Source organism: Peromyscus maniculatus, chromosome 3 (genome assembly GCF_049852395.1).
Source record: "Peromyscus maniculatus bairdii isolate BWxNUB_F1_BW_parent chromosome 3, HU_Pman_BW_mat_3.1, whole genome shotgun sequence".
NCBI lineage: Eukaryota > Metazoa > Chordata > Mammalia > Rodentia > Cricetidae > Peromyscus > Peromyscus maniculatus.
Genome location: NC_134854.1, coordinates 38,431,735 through 38,456,057, shown reverse-complemented (window position 1 = coordinate 38,456,057; position 24,323 = coordinate 38,431,735). Strand labels below are relative to the sequence as shown.

The 24,323-nt window shown below is 44.4% G+C and overlaps 2 protein-coding genes across 13 annotated transcripts in view; one reads left to right on the top strand and one right to left on the bottom strand.

Annotated features, from left to right (window-relative positions):
- Ccdc146 (coiled-coil domain containing 146) overlaps positions 1-3,923 on the top strand; it is a 156,188-nt gene extending 152,265 nt beyond the window's left edge. For all 6 annotated transcript variants that reach the window (XM_042272898.2, XM_076565954.1, XM_042272899.2 and 3 more), the window contains 2 exons: positions 1,103-1,351; positions 3,401-3,923. In XM_042272898.2, coding sequence (XP_042128832.1) covers positions 1,103-1,351; positions 3,401-3,604 — 453 coding nt within the window. In that variant the 3' untranslated portion in view covers positions 3,605-3,923. The remainder of the gene's footprint in view (positions 1-1,102; positions 1,352-3,400) is intronic.
- Positions 3,924-5,493: 1,570 nt separating this feature from the next.
- Positions 5,494-24,323, bottom strand: part of Gsap (gamma-secretase activating protein) — a 97,931-nt gene continuing 79,101 nt past the window's right edge. For all 7 annotated transcript variants that reach the window (XM_076565958.1, XM_006991059.4, XM_042272901.2 and 4 more), the window contains 9 exons: positions 22,969-23,030; positions 20,003-20,098; positions 16,450-16,520; positions 15,942-16,036; positions 9,637-9,756; positions 8,688-8,749; positions 7,454-7,555; positions 7,199-7,298; positions 5,494-6,826 (listed from right to left, as the gene is read on the bottom strand). In XM_076565958.1, coding sequence (XP_076422073.1) covers positions 6,735-6,826; positions 7,199-7,298; positions 7,454-7,555; positions 8,688-8,749; positions 9,637-9,756; positions 15,942-16,036; positions 16,450-16,520; positions 20,003-20,098; positions 22,969-23,030 — 800 coding nt within the window. In that variant the 3' untranslated portion in view covers positions 5,494-6,734. The remainder of the gene's footprint in view (positions 6,827-7,198; positions 7,299-7,453; positions 7,556-8,687; positions 8,750-9,636; positions 9,757-15,941; positions 16,037-16,449; positions 16,521-20,002; positions 20,099-22,968; positions 23,031-24,323) is intronic.

Here is a 24,323-nt window from a genome sequence, read left to right as displayed (position 1 = left end):
ACATTCAGTCCTGTTCTAGAGACAGTTTTGCCAAGTTATATTGGAAACTACTGTGAAAATTCACCTTAAAAAATGTTGAAAACACCATTTTCATGTGGCCTTTGCATTTCTGCACTGGGAAGCCCAGGGGCAGTAGTGCATACAACTTGGCTCATAAACAAAGAAATGAGAAGATCTATTTAAGCCAATGCACTTTGTCTGAACTAACACCCTCTCCCATGTCTCCTCCCTGTCCTTTGCACAAGGAATGCCCCTCTCTTGAGAGAAAGTCGCTTTTTCATTGAGAGACAATTTTTCAAAGCTGATAGCAGAGTCTCTGGAAATTACTTGTAATACTAGAGAACAGAGTGGCCAGAAGAGCCCCCAACGGCTGCAAAGGCTCAAACTGATAAGCCTGCATTATTGTTTGAGCCAGAGCTTACAAGCAGGCCAGCACTCGGGCGTCAAGAACCCCCTCCCCTCCTATAGACAAACTCTAAGGCACCCTCAGCGCTCTCCAGCCTGGAAGCTAGGAAGGAGATAAGCCTTTCTTTTCACTTCTGTCCTTGCTTTTTCTGTTTCATACAACAGACATGCTGGGTTCTGTCCTGGTTAGTCTCGTCAGTGTGACACAACCTGTGGTCACTTGGGAAGAAGGAACGTCCACTGCTCTGATCAGATGGGCCTCGGCCATATCAACGTGTCTTGACTGACGTTGATGTTGGGGGCCTAGCCCTCTGTGGGCGGTGCCATCCCTAGACAGTTAGGTGTGGGCTGTGTAAGAAAGCTAGCTGAGCATGACCCAATAAATGAGTCAGAGAATAAGCCAATAGGCAGTATTACTACTCTGTGGCTTTTGCTTGAATTCTGGCCCTGACTTCCCCCAATGATGGAAGTATGTGCCAAAGGCCCTTTCCTCCACAAGTCTCTTTTGGTCCTTGTTTAATCACGGCAACAGAAAAGTGAGTAGAACAGGTTCAAGCCCTGGATTTTCTATGAATTCCAGTCAATCCCTATTCCTCCAGGAAAGACTGCCCATTACCAGGTAGCCAACAGTCTGCTGTTTTCTCCACATCCTCATGGACTATCTATACCTACTAAACCTTTGGCTCTTCAATTCTAGATGAATGGCTACCAAAAAAGGATTAAAGATGCTACTGAGAAAATGATGGCTCTTGTTGCTGAGTTGTCCATGAAACAAGCCCTGACCATTGAACTCCAAAAGGAGGTGAGAGAGAAAGAAGAATTCATCTTCTCCTGCAGTTCCAGAATAGAAAAGGGCCTGCCACTCAACAGAGAGATCGAGAAGGACTGGCTGAAGGTGCTCCGAGATGAAGAAATGTATGCCTTTGCCACTGCTGAGAAATCTCGGGTAAGTGTTGGCCCCATACTACACAGTGCACCAGGAGAGGTTGACTTCGTAGTCTGTCCTCTCGTGATACAGTGGATGACCCCTTATCTCAAAGGCTTGGTAATAAAGATGCTTTGAACTTTCTGTGATTTTCATGAGATACTTAGGGCCCACATCTAGATCCCAGATTCACTCGTTTCATTTAAACCTCATATACATGGGCTGATTTTTATACAATATTTTAGTATATTTATATTTTGACTGCAGTCATAATATGACATCAGGTATGGAATAATCTACTTGTGACATCATATCAATCCTCAAAAAGTTTGAAACGTTTTTGGATCTCAGGGTTTTATATTAGGCAAGCTCAACCTGTATATGAAATTTTCGCACTTTAACACACATAGTCTGAATGATTAGTAGAAAAGAGTTTGGTGTGTGGAAAAGACGTCGTACTAGTAGTCCAAAGCACTGCCTTCTCTCTGAAGAACCCCGACAAGCATCAAGTCCCATCCCAGCCATACCCTGGACTGTCATGACTGAACACTGTGGCCTCCCTCAGCATGACTATGACCATTCTTTACCTATAACATGGCTTTGTCTGTCCTCAAACACTTGCTCACACCACACCAGACCATGTCCATCACACCACACCTATGTCCATATATCCTGGCCTCCACAGCCATATTATGGTTACTACAGCCTTCTACAGAACCACACCTGGTATGTATCATAGACCTCCATGCTACCCCTTTCTCCTCCCCAGCGACCAAGGTCTTGGTCAGTCATGGAAGCCACCAGCAAGTTTGGTTTCCTGTTCATCCATCTAATTCCATGATCTCTCAATAGTTTTAAGGTTAGAACAAGGCATCTCTCCCATAGACAACCACATCATGGAGATACAGTTTGCTTAGACTGTCATGTGAATGGTTCTGCAAAGATCATGTTTCACTTTCTAATCCAAGACTTTAAAAGGTACATACACATAGTAGGAACACCTGAGCATGGAGTCTGACTTGTAACTTCTGGACTCCCTGGGACGTCTCTCCTAGGGCACTCCGGGCTCCCCTGTCATGTCCCTCTGCCTTTCTCTACCACACAGTTCCCTTTAGTGCTGTAGGCAGTTGTTTTCCATAAACACTGGCAGAACTTTGAGGACCCTGAGGGCAAACACACTGCTTGCCAGTCCTTCTGACGCCAGTTCTCATCATTTCTGTATTGATATTTGCTCCCCAGTGACAGAGGAAAAGTATTACTTCTTTTGTCAAAACTGTGGAAATAATAAAGAGCTCAGTGACAGACAGTTAGAGGCAGTGCACGTGGAACCCACCGAGCAGATTCTGACCCACACTGAGCCCCAGCATCAGCATGATGCCTGAGTGATGCCCACACCCTTTCAGATGACAGGCGACAGAGGTGGGCGTGGGTTTCTCACTCCTGTACTCATTCCCTCTGCAGGGTGTCGCGGAGTCTTAGATTAAGACGTCTCACATTCTTTTACACTGTGGAGCATTTACTCAATGATGCAGAGATGTGCTGCACTCTTTGTGTTGCGTTTGTCTAACTCTGTGAAGCTGTTTCTTTGCCTGTCTAAACCACCGGATCGGTCAATAAAGAGCTGAAGAGCCAGTAGCTAGGCAGGAGAGAGAAACAGGCAGGGCTGCCAGGCAGAGGAAATAAATAGGAGAAGAAGAAAGAGGAGGAGAGAGAAAAGGAGAAGGAGTGGAGTATGCCAGGGACCAACCACACAGCCACACAGCCAGCCATAGAGTAAGAAGGAAAACAAGATATTTAGAATAAAGAGAGGTAAAAAGCCCAGAGGCAAAAGGTCGACGGGATAATCTAAGTTAAGAAAAGCTGGCTAGAAATAAGGCAAGCTATTGTTAAGTAATAATAAGCCTCCGTGTATTTATTTAGGAGCTGGGTGGCGGGCCCCCAAGGAGTAAAAATAAAAACCGACTGCAGGTGAGTATCAGCCAGCAGAGCCTAAAACTGCTCTTTTAGGACCCAAGGTGAAGTAAGTTCAGTGCTCTCAGAAAACTGAAATGAAAACATCTCCCTTTGCAGGAGTACATGGAAACCGATTATCGGCAGCTGCCCAATGGTGTCTACACAACTGCAGAGCAGCGTCCCAATGCCTACATGCCTGAAGCGGAAACCACACTTCCTCTGCCCAAACCGTACGGTGCGCTGGCTCCATTTAAGCCCTCTGAAACTGGAGCCAACAGGAGGCACATAAGGAAACCTGCCGTAAAGCCCATTGAAATCTAAACATGTGACCCAATCCAGGCTTCTCAAGAGAAGACTCCAGCCAGGCTTCATACCTACAGTCGAGAATGAGCATCATGGTACTGATTCTGCTATCAGCTAGGTACAATCAGCAACAGAGTGGGCCGCGATCTCCGCGAACGTTCACTGCTTCCTGCTCTCTGACGTTAAATGGCGCGGACTACAGTTATTTCAAAGTGTATTTTCGTGGCTCATGTGTTCCTTTTTCACTGTTTATGTTGACTATGCTTCAGGAATGTACAGTACACAAGATGCTGTAAAAGTACAAAATAAATGACTTCTCAGAGAAGTACAGAAATTAGAGTGAAAGCAGGTCCTCATTATGTGTCCACGATGTGACTTCCGGAGAGGGGAACTGGCCCACGTGACACATGGCACAGTCCTCTTTGCAGCAGGGCTTGAAGGCCATATAAAGGGCAATGGTGAAGCTTGCCCCCAAGGAACGCTACTGCAATTCAACTTTGTAGGGGTTCTCTTGCTACAAAAATATTTAGGCCTAATTTATTTCTTAAAAATACTTTTTTTTCACATTATCTGCAAACAAATTCATGATCATTTTAAGTTCTGATATTTGATTTTTCAAAATCTCCCCCAAAATTCTATACTGATAGCTTCTATAAGAATAGTTCTATGCCGGGCGTGGTGGCGCACGCCTTTAATCCCCGCACTTGGGAGGCAGAGGCAGGCGGATCTCTGTGAGTTCGAGGCCAGCCTGGGCTACCAAGTAAGCTCCAGGAAAGGCGCAAAGCTACACAGAGAAACCCTGTCTCGAAAAAACCAAAAAAAAAAAAAAAAAAAAAGAATAGTTCTACTTATTTGCTCAGATTTTCATTTCACCCATGTAGTTTTCTGACTCCAGTAGTTTTATTAGACATGATGATTCACTAGTATGTGAGACCTGTGCTTTTATATTCACTAATATGCTTAAGCTATTTGTTTTGTGCTGGTTGCAGTTATGAATTTCATTCATGTCCAGTTCTGGGAGACTGAGAAATACCATACTTCTCTTTTGCTAAATCCAACATCCTGTTCCAAGCCATATTCTGCCATATTGGATGGGAATTTAAATTTACTCTCATTTTGTGAGTCCTGAATTTGGCCTCATTATCTTACAAGACCATGGCGAAGCAAACAGCTTGTGAGCACTTTCATTTGTACAAGCCAGTTAGCTAGTAAAAGAAATACTACACACTTAGACAGTTCCTGTGTCACAGGAATTAGTAACCTCTTTAGGGATTCAGAAACATGCACAGAGCAAGTTTAAATGCCACAAGAGTGGAAAGGGATGGATTCTTAAACACTGCAATTGTGCTGCTGGTTGAGAAAAGGTAGATGCCACCATGTACTGAAATGTCTTGGATACAGTCAGGTGTGTGTGTGTGTGTGTGTGTGTGTGTGTGTGTGTGTGTGCATGTGTGTGTTTATCTAGCCCTGGAGCATGATGTCATTTATTTGTGAGGTAGAGAGGGATTACAAGTGGAGGAAATAACCTGATCCAACCATAGAAATAAAAAAGCCAAACTCATGTTCCAAGGCCTAATGAATTGGCCTGGCTGCAAAAGAATGTTCATGTTTTACAGGGTCAAAATTTCAGAGGTAAATGCCAAGGAGTTTGTATGTTACCCTTCAATGAATAGCAAGTTATTGAATAATTAATTATAAGCCCAGTGTCAAAGTCAAACTGATGTTTATCTTAAATATGTGTCCAATGAATTCAACTAGGAAACCACATGAACTATGCAGGTGTGAGCAGAAATGATGAAAGCAACAAATGGAAGAGAATCCATATACTCTAAAGACCTAGGGAAATGAACTGAGAATGGCAAAGAGCAGATGAACTGTTGAAAGCACAATTAAATGTTTTGTAAGAATTTAACATGCAAAGAGGATTTTTTATTTAATTTGAACTAAATAAAATCTGCTGTCTCCTGTACAGAGGAATTTGTAGCACAAGGAATGCAAATATACAGTATTTCCAGATTGCTGATCTGGTGCCAAGATTCTGAGCCTTCCTGACCATGTGAAGACAAAGGGGAACTTCTATAGGCTAGGACAGCTTTGAGAGCACAACGAAGGCTGCAGAAAATAAGGTGAATTAGCATTTGTGTTACAACATTTAGAATCATTCAAATTTCACCATGAGAAAGGGAAACAGCAGTAGGAGAAAAGCAGAACCAAACCGGGAAGCTGAGCCCTATGGGTCATGTAGGAGACAGATGAGAAAGGCTAGAACGCCTAGTCAGTGTCATGGGCTCCTGCAGGAACATGCTGATGGGCTCAAAATGCCCTGTGCAAATAAAAGGGCTATGCTCAAAAATTAGGGAAGAGTCAGACCAAAGCTTTCAGCATTTGAGGTCATGTTTTTGTTTGTTTGGTTGGTTGGTTTTGGTTTTTTGAGACAAGGTTTTTCTATGTAGCTTTTGGATCCTGCCCTGAAACTCACTTTGTAGATCAGGTTGGCCTCTAACTCACAGAGATTCACCTGCCTCTGCCTCCTGAGTTCTGGGATTAAAGGCATGAGCCGCCACCACCCGGCTTGAGGTCATGTTTACTGAAAAGATATTACTAACTCAAACTTCCATAAATATTAAAATTAAATACAGATCCATCTGAACCACCATAAAGGCAGAGGCTGCTTTAAGTCCTGTGTGTACAAATCATAATTTGTCACAATTACTCAATACTGCAGATGGCAAATCTTGTTTAGTCCAAATCCAGGTTCTTCTCAAATCCTCTTTACAGCATTTACATTTTCTGCTCATTTTATGTTTTTTTCCAGTGATCTGTCTAGCTCTTCCTGTCCTAAGCATTGTTCCCTATGGTTTTTATTTGATTCTGGAGTGCCACAGAACTAGTTCCCAGCCTACTGAGCTACCAGGAAGAGAACTGTTCCTGTCACAGTACATAGAAACTGTCATTACTCTTGACTGTTCACTGGCTGCTCACACTGGAAAGGCATGTAGCAGCTGGCTCTGTTTGAACAAGTGAAGGCCAAACACTCTGAAGCATATTCCAGCTTGTTATTAATTTTAAAGACTGTTGAAGAATTCCCAGGAAAAGGAGGTGAAAACAGTATTAAAACACTGAAAGCAGTTCATCTGCATACTGGCTTTCATAAGCCCAAAAGCACCGTGGTGTGTTTCAGAGCCGCTTCCTCTACAAATTCTGCATCCACATTGTCATGGCCTTCAAAATCACACAGAGCTGGGGAAGGAAGAGAGAGTGTGTGTTACTATGGAGCCATGGCTATTTACAACTTTGTTCCCACTGGGAACATAGTTTTATATGTTAGTGAAATGTGTTATTCTGAGAATATGTTGTTAGTTTCATTAAACGTTGGCACTAAAGAGCATTTTCCACCATCCAGAACAGACCTTAAACATCTCAAGCCCCTTTCAGTCTTCAAAGTTAAGTACTCCTTGGGTAATTTAGGAGGTACAGTATTCTCTCTAATGAAAATCAGTGTTAGTAAGGACATAACTTGTAAGGGGGCGTTTAGGGAAAGAAACAATACAAGCTGTCACTGGAGAATGACTGACGTGTCAAGGGAAGTCCTAGGAGCAGAGGAACAGCTACCTTGGTGGGAAGACTCCAGGCTGGTCAGAGTTTCAATGAAGTAGTTCAGAGGCAGAAATTCTACTGGGAATGATGACTTGCCAATCATAGAGTGTCGAGGCTGAAAGAGAAAACACCCCTATACAGTAATTGCTTCTCCAAGACATACCCAACTTTAAATAAAATGATCAAAAACAGAACTGTGTTTATCGGGGTATGTAGAAACGTCAGGTGGATCCGCAGAACACTCACTGTCTGGGTCTCACATAGACTTACCTTTCTCCTGTAGTTCTTCAGCAGCTGCGCCACATGGTTCCGTGAAATGCTGTTGGAACTCATGGGATGGTCCCAGAGCCGGCAGACCTTCCGGCCAATAAGCTGCAGTGCAGTTGGAAATCACAGAGGAGAGTATAGGTCACAGTGCACGGAACAGACCACATACCTACTTTTAACTTCAAACTGTTATTCCCAAAGGGCTAGCTACTCTCAAATGTAGAACCTCTGTGAATCGTGACTGTTGGAGAGAGGCCAAGCTCCTGAGACATGCTTCTGAAGTTTTCATAAATACTCCTTCAACTTTCCTCAACTTGAGGAGCAATTTTACATCAATGATGCCAAATTCCTTTTTTTCTGGGGTGATGTTGAACTTGAGATCCTTCAAAGTTGGAGATGAGCATGGCAGCCCTGACGGGAAACTAAAGGTGCTATGGACTTATGTCGGTTTCTCTCCCATTATCTGCCCTAGAAACGTTAAACACCCTAATTAATATGGGTCAAAAAAAGGTCAGATTTGGAGACCAAACTAAACATCACTACTGTTCCTCAGGGAGACAGAGCCATGGAAAGGGGGTACTTTGTTCTCAGGAAGCCTGTGACAGGAGTGACAGCCACAAGGCAAGACCGTCAGGTCCAGAAAGTCAAGGGGCAGAGGATGGCTGGGGCCAAAGGTCCCAGTGCTCTTGGTGTAAACAGCACACTGGCCAGGTTCTTTGGGTCAGGAAGTTCGCAAAGTCAGAGGGCTGAAAGACCTTGCTGTGGAATTTCTTCACATTTCTGACTCTGAGAGCTAATAGCCCCACAAAAGAGCAAGGAGTGCCTTCCCGACAGTTTCCTCACATGCTCTTCATTCTTTTGACCTGGTCATGTCTGCCTGTGCTCAGAATGTAACAGGATGGGAAATGCAGTTCTGGAGCACCCTTGACCTCACCTGGATTTGAATGTCTTATCAGTTTAATGTCAAAAGCACTTTTCCCCTCCCTCCCACCCAGACTCTGAGGTAAATATCAGTGTGGCGACCCAAGAGAAGAGACGGGTAAACTGTCTGTATACACTGTGCCCACAGCACGACGCCCCAGAACCACATGCTTCATAAATAGATGGATGAGATTTCATGGAAAGGGCTAAAAAGTGAAATAATTTAATGATTTCAGCCTACAAGAAAACTATCTTCTTACAAAAGGCAAATGGAAGGAGGGGGTGGATGAGGCTGGAGAGAAAATTTCAGGATTACCGGAGGAAGCCGCACAATGATGCTGAATTTTAGCTTTTCATTTTTTTCTGAATTGTCCAGATCTACAAGAAAGTTAGAGATTAACAGATAAGATAGAGATACCAATTTTAATACCTCAGAAAGTTTTAAATCCCTAGTGTTTCCTCCTGAGAACCTGCATTCACAGCTAGTGATGTTTTGAAAGCTTTAGTTGTGACTCGGACTGAAGGGGGCTTTTATTTTGCAATAGGCTGCCAGTCACTGAGGATTTCATCCACTAACTTGAAGCATAAGGTACTCTGAAGAATGCAGACGCTAATACATGCATGAATGACTTACATGAGAAAGATTGCAAGCAGACCATAATGGTCAGGTTCACACAAGCACTGTATCTCTCATTAGTTTTTCTCGCATTTCAAGTCTAATTTTGAGAATGACAAAATTAATTAGCTGAAAGTAAGGTGTTCATAATACTTTCTTAAAAAACAAATTCGTAGTCTCCCAGGCTCTTTTTACTCTCAGATAGAGAAAACAAACCTAACAACAGTGCATGGACTCAAGTTCTTCAGGACCTCTAGAAGAGCTGACACACTTTCAGCTGGCCTGAGGGGATGGTTTCAGGAAGGGGGCTGTGCTAAGAATTTGTAGGGCCCAGTAAAAGGAGAAAATAAAGTGATACATGTTCAAATAAAAAGAACTTGCAGGCAGTGATGGTGTATGGCTTTAATCCCAGCACTTGGGAGGCAGAAGCAGGTAGATCTCAGTGAGTTCGAGGCCAGCCTGGGCTACAGAGTGAGTTCCAGGACAGTCAAGGCCACACAGGGAAACCTTGTTTCAGAAAAAAGGACATCAGTATATACTGCAGACCATCGAGCGGTGAATGGGACATTTCTGAGTGTCATACCCAGAAGGCAATCCTGAGGGTGTCCTGCCTGAAATCCACCCTCTGGTAAACCCCATTGCTGCTTACCTTTCACAAGTCTTCTGACTGCTGTTTCAGTGAGCAACAGGACCCCATTGTCAATGAGGTGCAGCAGGTTGTACAAAGGGAGACAGTGCACACCAAGAATCACGTGCAGAGAGTGGAAACCTAGGGTGAATGGGGCAAGCGCAGACGTGAGCGGCCAGCACTTCCGGCTCCAGAGGAAATGACTCAGGCATGTGAATGAGGCCTGAGCTCTGGATCAGCTGACCTCTTAAGACAAAGTCCAAGTCCCCTTCCTGTGTAACCACAACTGAGTACCACAGTGGTTATAGAATAAGTTCCTGGTCAGTATTATTTTACCATCTTTCATAACAGATGTTGAAACTCCATAGACCCAAGCTAAAAGGTTGTTAGGATGGGGACCATTTTGCTGAAGGATGAAAAAAACAAAACAAAACCTAGGACCTGATGGCAACAGTTTGTATGCCCACTCTCTGGTCATCTCATAGAGAAAGACTTTTGGAGTCTACTTGGACTAAATTATAGAAAAGAAGAAATGTGGATGGTATAACCAGATCAGACTCTGTAAGAACTCAGTAGAAATGAAGCCTTGCTCTCTCTCTCAAGCCCAAGTCTCCTGAGTAGGGCTAAACCCCAGAGCTCTGGTCACCTACCAGTGACAATGAACAAAAGCAAGATACACAGAAGAAGATTCCAGACCCAGTGAGAATAAGAACACCCCTCTTTGGAATGTCAGCATCTTGGAGATCTTTGAAGAGATCTCTATTTAGTGTGTTGAAAATGCCAGAGGCAGCAGAACAGACCTATGCTATACTGGTATTTAAGTAACCAACTCTAAGTAACTGGCCTTTCTGAATTTCCTTTCGTCATCCCTAAAATGGAGCCACTGACCTTTCCTTCTGGGCTATTAAAAGGAATAGGGCAGGTGTATAGAGGCCAGCACATGGTACAGCATGGTTAACACTGGATACACGCTAAGTGAGCATTGGCCCACCTGTTCCACACCCAACACTATCAGATGCAATCAATAGATGGGAAAACTGAGATTCACAGGAGCTGGGAAACTTCCCTGTATCCTATAAATAGTAAGAAAGAGGTTGAAATCGCCTGAAATGGACTGTGGGATTGTAGTTCTTAACCAGAGGATCATGCTACCTCAGTAACTAATAGCTGAGTTAATAGAATGATATGAACAGACCTCAGGTGAGAGAGTATGGGTGCATTCAGAAACATGAGGTGATCATTTGCGTTGAAATCTGATGATAGAAAGCAATGATTAATGGTAGATTTGGACAAAGTGAATTGATTCAGCACCCTCTCATATACTAAGCAGGGGTGAGTAGTAGTGACATCACCGCTCTTGTTCACTTTGCAGTATGGTAGAAGTAGCAACTAATTCATCATAAGAATAAGGACATATTTACATGTGACCAGTTCCATGCCATGTGTACATACATCGTGGACCCAATGCTGAATGCTATCAAGGAATTTATCAATCCAGGAAACTTTGAGGAAACACTGAAAGCTTTTGAGTATGATAAAAGAAGAACTGAATTTTGCTTTTGGAATGTTACTACACCAACAGACAAAGAATGGATTAGACCCGTGAGAACACTGTGGCCTGGACAGGTACGAGAGGGACTGGGACACCAGGGGGAATGAAGAGGAAGCCAAGTGTCCTAGTTAGGGTTTCCAATGCTGTGATGAAACACCATAACCAAAGCAACTTGGGGAGGAAAGGGTTTATTTCCCCTTTCACTTCCACATCACAGTTCATCATCAAAGGTCACAGGGACAGGAACTCAAACAGGGTAGGAACCTGGAGGCAGGAGCTGATGCAGAGACCATGGAGGAGTGCTCCTTACTGATTTGTTCCTCATTTCTTGTTCAACCTGCTTTCTTATAGAACCCAGGACTCCAGCCTAGGGATGGCGCCACCCACCATGGGTTGGACCTTCCTCCATCAACTGCTAACTAAGAAAATGCCCTATAGACTTGCCTACACCCCAATCTTATGGAGGCAATTTTTCAACTGAGGTTCCCTCCTCTCAGATGACTCTAGCTTATGTCAAATTGACATAAAACTAGCCAGTACAGCAAGAGTTCCGTGGCAATATGTACATGCTTATCAACTGACTGGATGCAGGGCTGACAGAGAACCATTGCCTGCTCTCAGGGATATGGCAGGACAAATGACGCTCAGTGAGTGGGGTTTGCATTCTGAGAAATCACGGCATTTTTTTCTCTGAGCATATGAGTCATGAGCAGCAGAACAGTCCTAATTCCTGGCAACATCAAGGGTCAGATGATGTGCAGATGTTGTCCTCAAGTAGATGTGAATGGGCTAAAATAGACTGAGTTCACTAGGTCCCCAGTTCAAAACAAATTATAGTATTACTAACCAACACTAATGTTTTCATGTGGACTTGGAAATTCTTTCCCATACTAATAAAGTCAAAAATTATTCCTGAAAAAGCATTTAAACTAGATCATAAAATCCTATTCCAGGATTCAAAATTCCTTCTCCAATCCTGTGTACATGCTGAACGTCCCAGTGACCCTTCATCTGCTCCATTGGTATGGTCCCAAGTGCACTGGCCTAGTCACGGCCTCATCTCTGTATGTCATCTCTCAGCAGAGCACATAGACTATAACTAGCCATCAGTTCCATCCCATTAATCCTCATCCTCCAGGGCTGCTGTAGCCAGGGAGAGAAATATCAGAACAAACAAACAGAAACCCCCAAACAAAACTCTATTTGCCACTTCTTCACTCCTTTCTTTTATTTAAGTGTTTGACTCTTGAAACTCAAACAATGCTCACTAGTCCTATAAACCTGAAAAGCAAGCACCCTTATACACATGCATATATTAATCCCTTGTACACGCACACACACACACACACACACACACACACGCACACGCACACGCACACGCACATGCACACGCACGCACAAGCGCACACGCACACATACGCACACAGCGCACACACACACGCACACACACGTACACACACACACACACACACACACACACACACGCACTCCAGTGCCACTTCACCCTCTCTTCACTTATCATATGAAAAATAATAGCATTTAATAGAAAAGGAGAAGCCATGTACGGCATGGTGAATCATATCTGTAATCCCAGCACTTGGAGTAATGCTAAGAGGATCAGGAGTTCATGGCCAGTGCTGGCTGCAGAAGTTTGAAGCCGTCCTGAACTACCTGAGCAGTGAAGTTGGGGGCATGGGGTTGAGGGCCTCAGGGGCAAAGGAAAGCAAAATGCTGTGGGATGATCCTTCTGTATGCTGTGAATATGTATTGCTCTCATTGGTTAATAATAAAGCTGTTTGGTCACTAGCCAGGCAGGATAAAGTTAGGAGGGACAACCAGACTGAGGACTGGAATGAAGAAGAGCAGAGTCGAGAGAGACACAAGCCACCTGCCCAAACAGCAAGATGCCAGAGAACCCAGTGAAGCCACGGACCACGTGGCAATACATAGATTAATAGAAACAGGTTCATTTAAATGTAAGAGCTAGTTAATAATAAGCCTTAGCTAACAGTCAAAAATTCTGTAATTAATATAAGCTTTTGTGAGTTTATTTGGGATCTGGTGGTAGGGACGGTTTACAAATGGTGCTCCAACATGGCTCACATACATCTACATAAAGCCTGAGGACGCTTTAAAAACAGGGGTTTTAGACACACAAAAACCGGAACCAAGAGCAGCTTCCTAGTTTATGTCTCTCATGTGGGCCCTGGTATAGAGACACATCCCCTGGCTGTGGTGTGCAGGCTTGAGCTGCAGCATGGAGGATTCCCACAGTCTCACATGGGCTGCGGTACAGAGGCGGCTCCCAGCAGCATGCTGCGAGGTGGATTTAAGGTTTTTGCTCAGACAAAAAGGGTTAAAGATACAGAGTAAGAACAGATTCAGACAAAAAGGCCTCTACATGGGTCACAGTGTGTTTAAAAAATATGCATAGGCTTGGGAAAAAAAGGGAAGAAGAGAAAAAAAAGGGAAAAAACAGTCATAGATTTTTAAAATGATTTAAAAATGATAGTAAAATCCTTACAGAATACATAAGCTATGAATATGCATCACTCTCATTCTGTTAGATATGCTAGGCCTGTAAGGCTAGAGTTGGATGCCCCAACATTACAGAGGAACTCTGGGGGACTGTCCATGCGGCTTGATGTCCCTGTCATTAGGTAACACTACATCCTTCTGTAGCCTGATGGAGTTGAAGACTAGATAGTTATAATTATAGTTTTCCTTGGTTATGATAAAAGATAAATTAGATACAAAACTTTAGACTCACAAAGATAAGATAGGTGATTGATTTAATTTTGCCAAATACAAATAGACTGGATATTGTAACTATAATTCCTGTTTGATAACTGTTTTTGCTGTATGTAATTTTACTATGTTAAAGTTAAAACCTTCCTTTTTGATTAGACAGAAAGGAGGAAGTGCTGTGAGATGATCCTTCTGTATGCTGTGAATATGTATTACTTTCATTGGTTAATAATAAAGCTGTTTGACCAATAGCAAGGCAGGATAAAGTTAGGTGGGACAATCAAACTGAGGACTGTGATGAAGAAGGGCGGAGCTGAGAGAGACACAAGCCCAAGAAGCAAGATGCCAGGGAACTGGTAAAGCTACAGCCACATGGATTAATAGAAATGGGTTATTTTAATGCAAGAGCTAGTTAATAATAAGCCTGAGCTAGTGACCAAGCATTCTATAATTAATATAAGCTTTTGTGTATTTATTTGGGACCAGTCAGTAGGGCAGAAAAACTCTGCCTCCATTTACAGGTAATAGAATAGCTACAAAATGAGGGAGAAAATATTTGTAAAACAGAAATCTGATAAGGGGCTAATATCCAAAACATAAAAATAAATAAATTGATAGCAAGACAACAACTGATTGTATTAAGCACGTAGAAGACCTAAACAGAGGTTTTTGTTTTTGTTTTTGTTTTTGTTTTCCTAAAGAAGCCATACAACTAGCCAAGAGTTACATGGAGAGATAGTCAATATCACTAATCAGTGAAATATAAATAAAACCACAGTGAATATCACCTCCTACTCTCAGCATCTAAAACAGGGGTGAATACTGGAAACAGTGTGGAGAAATGCAGACCCTTGTACACTGTTGGTGGGAATATATAATGCAGCCACTACGAAAGACTGCATGAATCTCTTCAAAGAAACTAAAAATGGAATCAGCATATGATCCCATAATCTTTCTGAGTACCCAAAAGAATTAAAGTCAAGATATTTAAATAGATTTGTACACTAATTTCATTAAACTATTCACACTAGCCAAGATACATAAAAGCTCACTAATAAACAGGTAAATAATATGTAAAATACACAAATGTGTAATGTTACTCAGCTTTAAAAAGGAAGAAATCTTGTCATCCATGACAAATGAATGGATCTGGAGGGTAGTATGAAGGTTGAAATAAGCCAGTCACAGGAGAGACAAATACTGCAAGAGTCTATTTAAGAATGGTCTAAAGTAGAGTCACAGAAACAACAGAAAGGTGGTGGCCCAGGCCAGAGACAGGAAGGGAAGCTGCTGTCCGTGGAATGTGAGAAGTTGTTTGTGAGATGGTAACGCTCTAGAGAGGCATTATGCCACACTGTGCCGACAGACGACACTGGGCTGCACATCTAAAATGTTAAAAGGGTTGCTCTCCCGTTTCTTTCCTATAGGAAAGAAAACGGTAAACACAGGGCAGATGTTTATGGCAAACAGGAGCTTATGCATTTCTTACATCAGTCTGATTTATGCAAACGTCATCCTATTCCACTCCCACTAGTGTTTGTAACTGCTTTCATTCCTCGAGTATTACCTGACATGAAATAGTTACTCCACACATTCACCGACTGGTCTAATGACCACTTATATGAATAATTGTACACACACATGCTAAGAGTATTTTGAAGCCTGATTAGGTCTTTTTTCAAAATCCTGAAAAAAACCTCCCAGCCCCTAAGCACTCAGGGGCCACCCTGACACTTGACACCCAGCCAGACACCCCTCCTTTGTGTTTACCTTCAGGCCTCTCCATACAGTAAAGCAGGCCTGAAGCAAAGGAGCACATTCCCTGCAACGGCACCATTGGTGCAAGTTCAGCTAGACGTGCACATGGGCACTGACTGGAACCGCTTCCGAGAGGCTGTAACAGTGGAGTTAGCAGTCGGGGAGCCCTCCACCAGGGCCTGCCGCTGAGGACACACGGGTGCTGCTATCTGGAGACCTTGTGAAAAACCACTCTATTACACCAAACAACCAAGGAGCCAAGACTCACCAGGAGGCAGAGGGCAACACAGGCTGTTAGCAGCATCCAAAATCCTGGTCATGAGATGAAAGACTTCAAAATCTGCAGCACTGCCATGGTCATTGCTGGGTAAAAACAAAGAAGTAGGATGTCAGCCACGCACCCTGTTAGTCCCGAGCAGTGGCTCTGAGTACCCTGCAGCGATCCCTATGAAATGCCCGAGAAATGAGAGACTGGCCTGTAACCTAAAGCACAGAATCTCACACCACACTCAGAGGGCTCACAATTACAAATTACATTAACTGAAATTTCCCTTCTTGGAAGTAGTGGGCTCGTGTGTCTCTCCCTCCTCATCAACCACATGCCATAGAGGACAGCTGAAGTACCCTTGAATTCTGAGTATAAAACTAAGACAGATGGTGGCGGGGCTGGAGAGCACCTCTTTGGACTAACATTTCAAAGGGGCTTTTCTAGAACAGGCAGTTACTACTAGCTCTTTGTACACCATGATAAAGGAGACTGAAAAATACTTGCGTACAGGTGGAAAACCCAAGGATGCACACTGTGTTTCCTCCAACTGGTTTCCAGCATGCACCAAATGAGATTCAGCTAGAAGGAGAGAGGCTTCGTGAACCACAGCTTGCATCCTTCCCTTCAAGGCCCTCCCAGCTGCCCCTCTGCAGCTCTGACTGCACATCCAAGACCGTTGGCATTCAGGCTGTGACCAGGCACACCATACAACTAGCCTTTCTGAAGGAGAGACTGGAAACATGCCCCACTGAACAGAGTCCCCTCTGTCTATGCTGGCAATGTCCCATTGCACAGCTAACTGGCTCCTCCATCCACACAGACCCTTACCCATCAGTGAAGGTCAGATGCCAATGGCTGAGTTGTCAGCCTGCCACACTGCCAGGGCTGAGAGCTGAGTGAAAGATGACAGAGTAGCATAGAGTGGGTATGTGAGCTGTGGGGAAAGACGACATCAGGGCCAGGTTCTGTGGAACTGTGTCTCCCTAGCACATCCTCTCCAAATCTCAGTGTCTTTTTCTGTGACATGAGAGGAAGTGCTTTCATAGGGTTGTTGTAAAAATTAGTCAAGTCACTCCCTGGAGCCAGTGCTCAACAAATCAGCACTATATCACCCAAACAAGATGCCTTCTTGGCTTAGGGCTTTTATCTAGAAACCTATTCTAATTTTACAAGTTTGTCAGCAGTAGGGCAGTCTCCACAAGGCTGTCCACCACGGACTAGTGAACCTGCATGCAGAGTAGGAGCAGGAAGCCAGGAAGAAAGGAACTCCATGCACAGCCTCAGTGGTACAGGATTCTCTGGCTGGAACCAAGCTACATGTAGACAATACCATCACGCTCTACAGCAACTTCCTTGAACGTGTTTCCAGAAAGACTGCCTAGCCACCCTCTTTAGACCAGCATAGTGGGCGTGGCTGGTTGCAACTGGGCAAGCTGGGTAAGAAGCACAGTGTTTCTGGGTCAGCACAGGCACCATTTTCAGGCCTTTTGGCTCTAGGAGTTGGCACAAACTAGCGTGAAAACTTACATGTGACTAAGTACAGTAAGGAAAAATGCTAGAATGGAAATTCTTAGCACTTTAGATGGTGAGAAACTTCAAGTCAACTGATACAACACTGGGAGCTTCTCGTGCTCTGAAAGCTGTTCCCAATGACTGCAGCCATCACCATGCCACAAATGAACAAATGGACGTATATAAAAAATGCCACAGACGTCATCAAGATTACATGAGAAAAAAAAAAAAAAGAAAAAAGTAGAGAGGCTCAAATGAGATCTACAGTTAAGCTCCACCATAAACAGCCCCAGCTAAGGACATACAAATGACAAAGCCACCAGACATACAGAGAGGGAAACACAGGTCTTCAAAGGGCACCTGTGTCACGGAGAGGTGGGCTCCTGGGCCAGCTTTGTTGGTGATGGTTTCGAAAGGAAGCCTCCTCAGTATGACAGGTTCTTTAAGCCAATGCACTTAAGTTTCAAGAAGGTCCCTGTCTCAGCCTGAGCTGAGAGCCATGTATTGCCTGCCAATACCTGGTGTGGAAAAACACTCCCTCATTCCCACTCTGTCTAACTCTGTCCAATCACAAAGGTGTGGCTGTAGTGGTGCTCACAGCTGGCCTTGTGGCATAAGGAGGCAAGGCTGTTTGGTGGAGGAGCTACCTGGGTTACCAGCAATACTAAAAATGACAGGTACGTCAATGCCTTGCTGGCTTGAGATGGTTTCAAGCAAGTAACTCCTGATCATTACCGATGACCAGAGACTTTGGGGAACCTACCCTTCCTGTGAAGATTCAGAACACTAGCAAATAGCCTTGCATATTGGCACTCATCAACAGAACCGCTTTAAAACATAAGGCTGATCAAAAGAACGAAAGAGGACTTTTATTTGAAGAGAGAGACAAATGACTAAGAACATTTCTGTCGATGTGGAGAGGGTCAGTACCATATTCTTAATGTGTGCCTCACTGTCATTCTATCAAGAGAGACAGAGGAGGCTGGATGCCCTGATTACAAATAACATTATATGACAATACCCAGCCTTTCCTAGTATATTAAGATTATAAACTTCACTGGGGCTGGAGAGATAGTTCAGTAGTTAAGAGCACTGACTGCTCCTCCAGAGGACCCTGGTTCGGTTCCCAGCATCCACATGGCAACTCACAACTGTCTATAACTCTGGTAGGGGATCTGATACCCTCTTCTGGCCTTTGAGAGCACCAGGCATGCACATGGTGCACAGACATACATACATACAAAACACCCACATGCATAATAAATAAATAAGGTTTAAATTATGAAATCCAAATCTTTCAGTAGATTTTCAAATATGAAAAGTCACTAATGACTACAATAAAGGTAGAATACTTGAAAATTAATTGAGCAGATTTTCTTGATCTTAGCTAAGAAATTTAATCTTTCAAAGTCACTGCAAAAATATATATATATATGTACATACACACACATATACACTGGTTCATTTGCATACTAGTCTTACTCAAACTTGGAAAAATAATGGAACATTCTTTTTCTTTGTAGCTGAATACTTTGATTTGTCAAGTACATTATTTCTAGATTATACAGGGCCAGACTTCAGCTTCAGTGTTTTTTGAAAAAGCAAAAATGGCTGAAATCCAACCTCATCACATTACTTCTATTTACATATGAACAGGTGTCATTCATTTGAATAATGGCATCTCAATACATGGCTGACAGGCAATGAACCATCATCTCATTAGCAGATGTGGTGAGAGACAGAGCTGAGCTGGAAGCTGAGAGACAGAGCTGAGCTGGAAGCTGAGAGACAGAGCTGAGCTGGAAGCTGGACTCCATTGGCTTTGGAGCTAATTGGGGATTAAAGTGCAAGCTCTCTCCTCTCTGTATAAACCTTCACTACAGAAGTCAGCACTCACTGTTTAATAAAGAGGTGGAAGTTGCCAACTGAAGCCGCTTGGCTGCTGCCCTGGCCATATTGTCTATGCTCCCATGAGTGAGCACGGGACAGAAAACCACTTCCACCCACAAGTTCTCTTTGTTTGCTGTTCTTTTTACCCCTTTCTCAGTCTATAGCACCAAATATACCAGTGTGAAGATGGAAATCTCCCAAACCTAACCTGAAATACAAAGTGGGGATGAGTGCTCAGGAGATGTCTCAGTCAGCAAACTGCCTGCCATGCCAAACGAGGAGCTGGGTTTGGATCCGCAGCACCATGTAAAAAGTCAGGCAGAGCACCTAGCATTTGTAGCCTCAGGGCTGGGGAGCGGAGGGGCAGGGAGGGACAAGTAGAGTCCTGGAAGTCATTGGCCAGCCTAGCTGCATCGATGAGATCCAGGTTCAGGAAGATCCTGTTTCCACAACCAAGGCAGGAAGTGATGGAGGATGATTCTTAAAGTCAACCTGTGGCTCATGGGCACTCCCACCCCACTTTACACATGCACACACATACAACACACAAACATACACACATTAAACAACAACCAACAGGATCACTGACCGACACCTCGAGAACTAGACATAGAGTTAAGGGTAGAGTTGAAATTAGGAAAAAAAAAAGTGAAACCAACCAGTTTTGAAATGTAGTCCAGAACCATCTGTTCAATTTTCTTCTTTTCTACGCCCTGTAGGTGTCTCAATAGATGGTCTCTTAGCTCAGATACCATCTGAAACAGAACAGGTACTGGGTAAGTCACAACAGCCCCATTCACACCTGCGGCTGATTTTAATTAGGGCCATTATTAATATTTCATATCAACATGAAAAACTCTTGATCTGAGGGAAACCTTCTTCTCTCACCATCCCAAAGGAACATGACTCTTTAACTGCCCTCTGCTGAGGTAAATCGATGATTCCAACATTTCAGAAACAAATCAGAAGAACTTCTTACGATTTAACCAAAGCCGGGGGGCAACTGGGAGTCATTCAATCCGGTGAGAATCCTCCAAAGAAGCCGGTGGAAGGCACCAGCTTTGAGGTCACAGGCTTTGGGGTCTACACCTGTTTGAAACCTAGCCACCAATAGCTCTGGGAAAATAGCAGGACCAACACAGAGAGACTGTGCTCCACAGAGAGACTGTGCTCCACAGAGAGACTGTGCTCCACAGAGAGACTGTGCTCCACAGAGAGACTGTGCTCCACAGAGAGACTGTGCTCCACAGAGACTGTGCTCCACAGAGAGACTGTGCTCCACAGAGAGACTGTGCTCCACGGAAAGACTGTGCTCCACAGAGAGACTGTGCTCCACAGAGAGACTGTGCTCCATAGAGTGACTGTGCTCCACAGAGAGACTGTGCTCCATAGAGAGACTGTGATCCACAGAGACTGTGCTCCACAGAGAGACTGTGCTCCATAGAGAGACTGTGATCCACAGAGACTGTGATCCACAGAGAGACTGTGCTCCATAGAGTGACTGTGATCCACAGAGAGACTGTGCTCCATAGAGTGACTGTGCTCCACAGAGAGACTGTGCTCCACAGAGAGACTGTGATCCACAGAGAGACTGTGCTCCACAGAGAGACTGTGATCCACAGAGAGACTGTGCTCCACAGAGAGACTGTGCTCCACAGAGAGACTGTGATCCACAGAGAGACTGTGCTCCATGGAATGACTGTGATCCACAGAGAGACTGTGATCCACAGAGAGACTGTGCTCCATGGAATGACTGTGATCCACAGAGAGACTGTGATCCACAGAGAGACTGTGATCCACAGAGAGACTGTGCTCCACAGAGAGACTGTGCTCCATAGAGAGACTGTGATCCACAGAGAGACTGTGATCCACAGAGAGACTGTGATCCACAGAGAGACTGTGCTCCATGGAGACAAAGACTGTGTGTGTGTGTGTGTGTGTGTGTGTGTGTGTGTGTGTGTGTGTGTGTGTCGGGGGGGTGTCAGTGGGGACTCTTGGAAGGACAGACATTGAAGGAAATACAGCAGGTGCCACATCTGCACCACACCACCCACCTCACAGGCGAAGGTAATGAAGATTCATTCTTGTGTCTCCAGGCTTCTGTATCTGCTCTGAGCCTCACCCTCCCATCCGCGGTTTGCATCCCTAGCCCTCCATCTTCATGTCTTTCCTTTCCTTCCTCTGCTCTCCACTCCTGCTGTCCTTCCGGGCCTGAAAGGCCCGCTCAGCAAGAGGGTTTTTGTTGTTGTTGTTGTTTTAACTAAAGAGATCTTTGTGCAATGAAAACTGGTGAGGACTGTACAGGGACGTCACACATGCATAAACCTTCCATCTCAGTGGATTCTGTGTGACCTCAAGATTCAGCAAGACACAATGTCACCATCTTTCAATTCAGCCTCTCACGTGAGCTGGTACACTTGGCCTTTCAGACTTAGTTTTCTTCTAAGAAATACTATGGACTTTTGTGCTATTTAACTTTTCTGTCATGACTATAAAGGTGAAAATTAATGCTGGCCTAATGCTTATATAATCTTGACATATGGGAGGATGAACAGGAGGGTCAGGAATTCAACGTCAGGTACTCTTAGGTACACAGTGGTCTCAAGGCCAACAGGCTATGTGAGACACATCTCCTAGCTCAAACAAATAGACAAAATAAAATTTGAAATTAAAATAGAGGCATCTCACAGTTCTGCATGTGCGTGAGCATCGTAGCCTCCCTGCTCAGCTATGCACACTCTCTCTAATGCTTCTTTCTATGTGATAGTTTCCTAGTGTCCGCAAACAGTTTAGACTAGCTTTGATGACTAGATGTATTTAATTTTGTGAAAAGTACTAAAATTGATCTATTTCCTCCGTACATGTTCTTTCACTATTGCTAGTAACACTACACACAAGCATGCACATGTGCACACACGCACACACCTGAAAGAAAAGTTTGCATGAGAGTTGGCCACAGAAGTAACGTCATCTCATTCCAGAGTTTCATTGTAAAGTGAGGGAAGGGAGGAAAAGGGTTTTGATACGGCCACAACTCTACATCAGATTCAGTTCCTGGAGGGGAAACTGACTGGGTCTCATGCTTCTGCAAGACACCACCAAAACAGTTTGTTCTAATCTTTGGTGTGTGGCATGAGGATAGCCAATTCCCTGTATCCTGAATTTGTTAATATGATTTGTAAATTTTTGTCAACTTGATAGTCAAAAAATGAAAATAGCCATGGAGAGCTCAGTGGTTAGAAGAGATTGTCACACAAGCCTGGGGACCTGAGTTCAAATCCCAAGAACCCACGTAAAAGCTAAAAACAGGGGCATATGTCCAGAATCACAGAATGTAGGCATATATACAAATGTATTCCTTACCACAGTTTATAATTACATGCTTACTCATGTGACTAATTACATGCATGCTTATTTGTGGGACTAATTTGTCTCCTTTACTAGACTGTATATGCCAAGAGGGTAGAGATCACACATGTTCTGCTCACCACTGGACACCTGGGGCTACAGTGCTGGCACTTGATGAATACTTAATGGAAAATGTCCTCAGAACGAGCGGCCATTGGTCCCTGCCCACTTGGGACCACTTGCTGGCACCGCAGAAGCTTGCTTACAGACTGCTTACCAGGCCCATGAGCAGCCTCTGGTGCCTGTCTTCTTCTTGTAAGAGGGGTATTAACTTTGGCTCTGAAATTGAACAGAGGAGCAGCCATCAGAAGGGCAGTGTTCAGGAAGTGGGCTTGAACCCCGCAGGCCAGTTCTTCACTTGAGCCTCTTACCCTCAAGAGGCCTAACTCTAGGGACGGCAGCATGGTTCCCTTCTGCTTCCTGACCCCATAGTTCAGTGGCCTTGAGAGTTACTGAACTGATGTCACAGCCAATAACTGGGGCAAACAAGGCTGATGGGCGCAAGACTGAGAAGATCGCAACAGCGAGACAGTGAAACCAAATGTCACTTCCTGGCGGGCGGGCGGGCAGGGGGGCAGGCGGGCAGGCGGGCAGGCGGGCAGGAGTTTTTCAGGATCTCTGAGGCCCAGAGCAGGTGAGAGGGCAGAACCCACAAGCTGATGCTTCCTTCTGCAAGGGCATGGCTGCTCTATGGCCCCTAAGGATGAATGCTTTCTCCACCCATCTTAACCCTCGGGATTATGATGAAAGCAGCCAGAATATGAGCTTAACAACCCTCGGTTTGAAGTATTCAGGTTCAGGCAGCAACAGCATTCTTCATGTGGAGCAGAGCATGGGGCAGGAAGTGAAGTTTTTCAAGCACACTGGGAGACACTGTCCCAGCAAGACGATGGCAGGCCTGGCACCAAGCAGGGCTCCAAAGCCTCCCTTAGACAGCGACAATGTTTCCCACACTGCACAACTTTCAGCCACAGCAGGAAGATGACCTTGTATCTCACACATTTATGCCCTGTATGGTAGGGCACAGTACCTGGCTATGGGCAAGGATGGTTTGGTTACCTAGGTTATGGCTAGTTCCCCAAGGAGATAAGTCACCTTCATGGCTCACCGGGCTGTGTATACAGCTGTCGAGTATGCTGTTACACACTCTCCAAATTAATTTTCATTACGGTCCCCACATATATGAAAACATCCAAGCCCATAAAACAAGAGTAGATAAAAAGTTTCCTTGATGAAAGCTGGCCTTCATGAAGCATGATCAATATCAAAAAGGCTTGGACCTGAAAATATTCACCATTCTCTCTCCTCAGCTACCACAGAGAAAACCCTCCTTGCCTGTCAAGACTTAATTTAGCTGACACCTGCCTTGGATAGCCTCCCCCGCCTCTCTCTTCTCCATTAAGTCCCTTCCTGCCCACATCCCTTACGCCTACACGAGGCACTGGCTCGGCATGCTCTACACGAACCAGTCCGTCCTGCCTTTCCCCTCACACTAGCCCTGAGGACAATGTGCGAGGCACTTATGGTCGGCATGTGACAGCTCTGGAGTCTAAGCTGGTGTCCATCCCACAG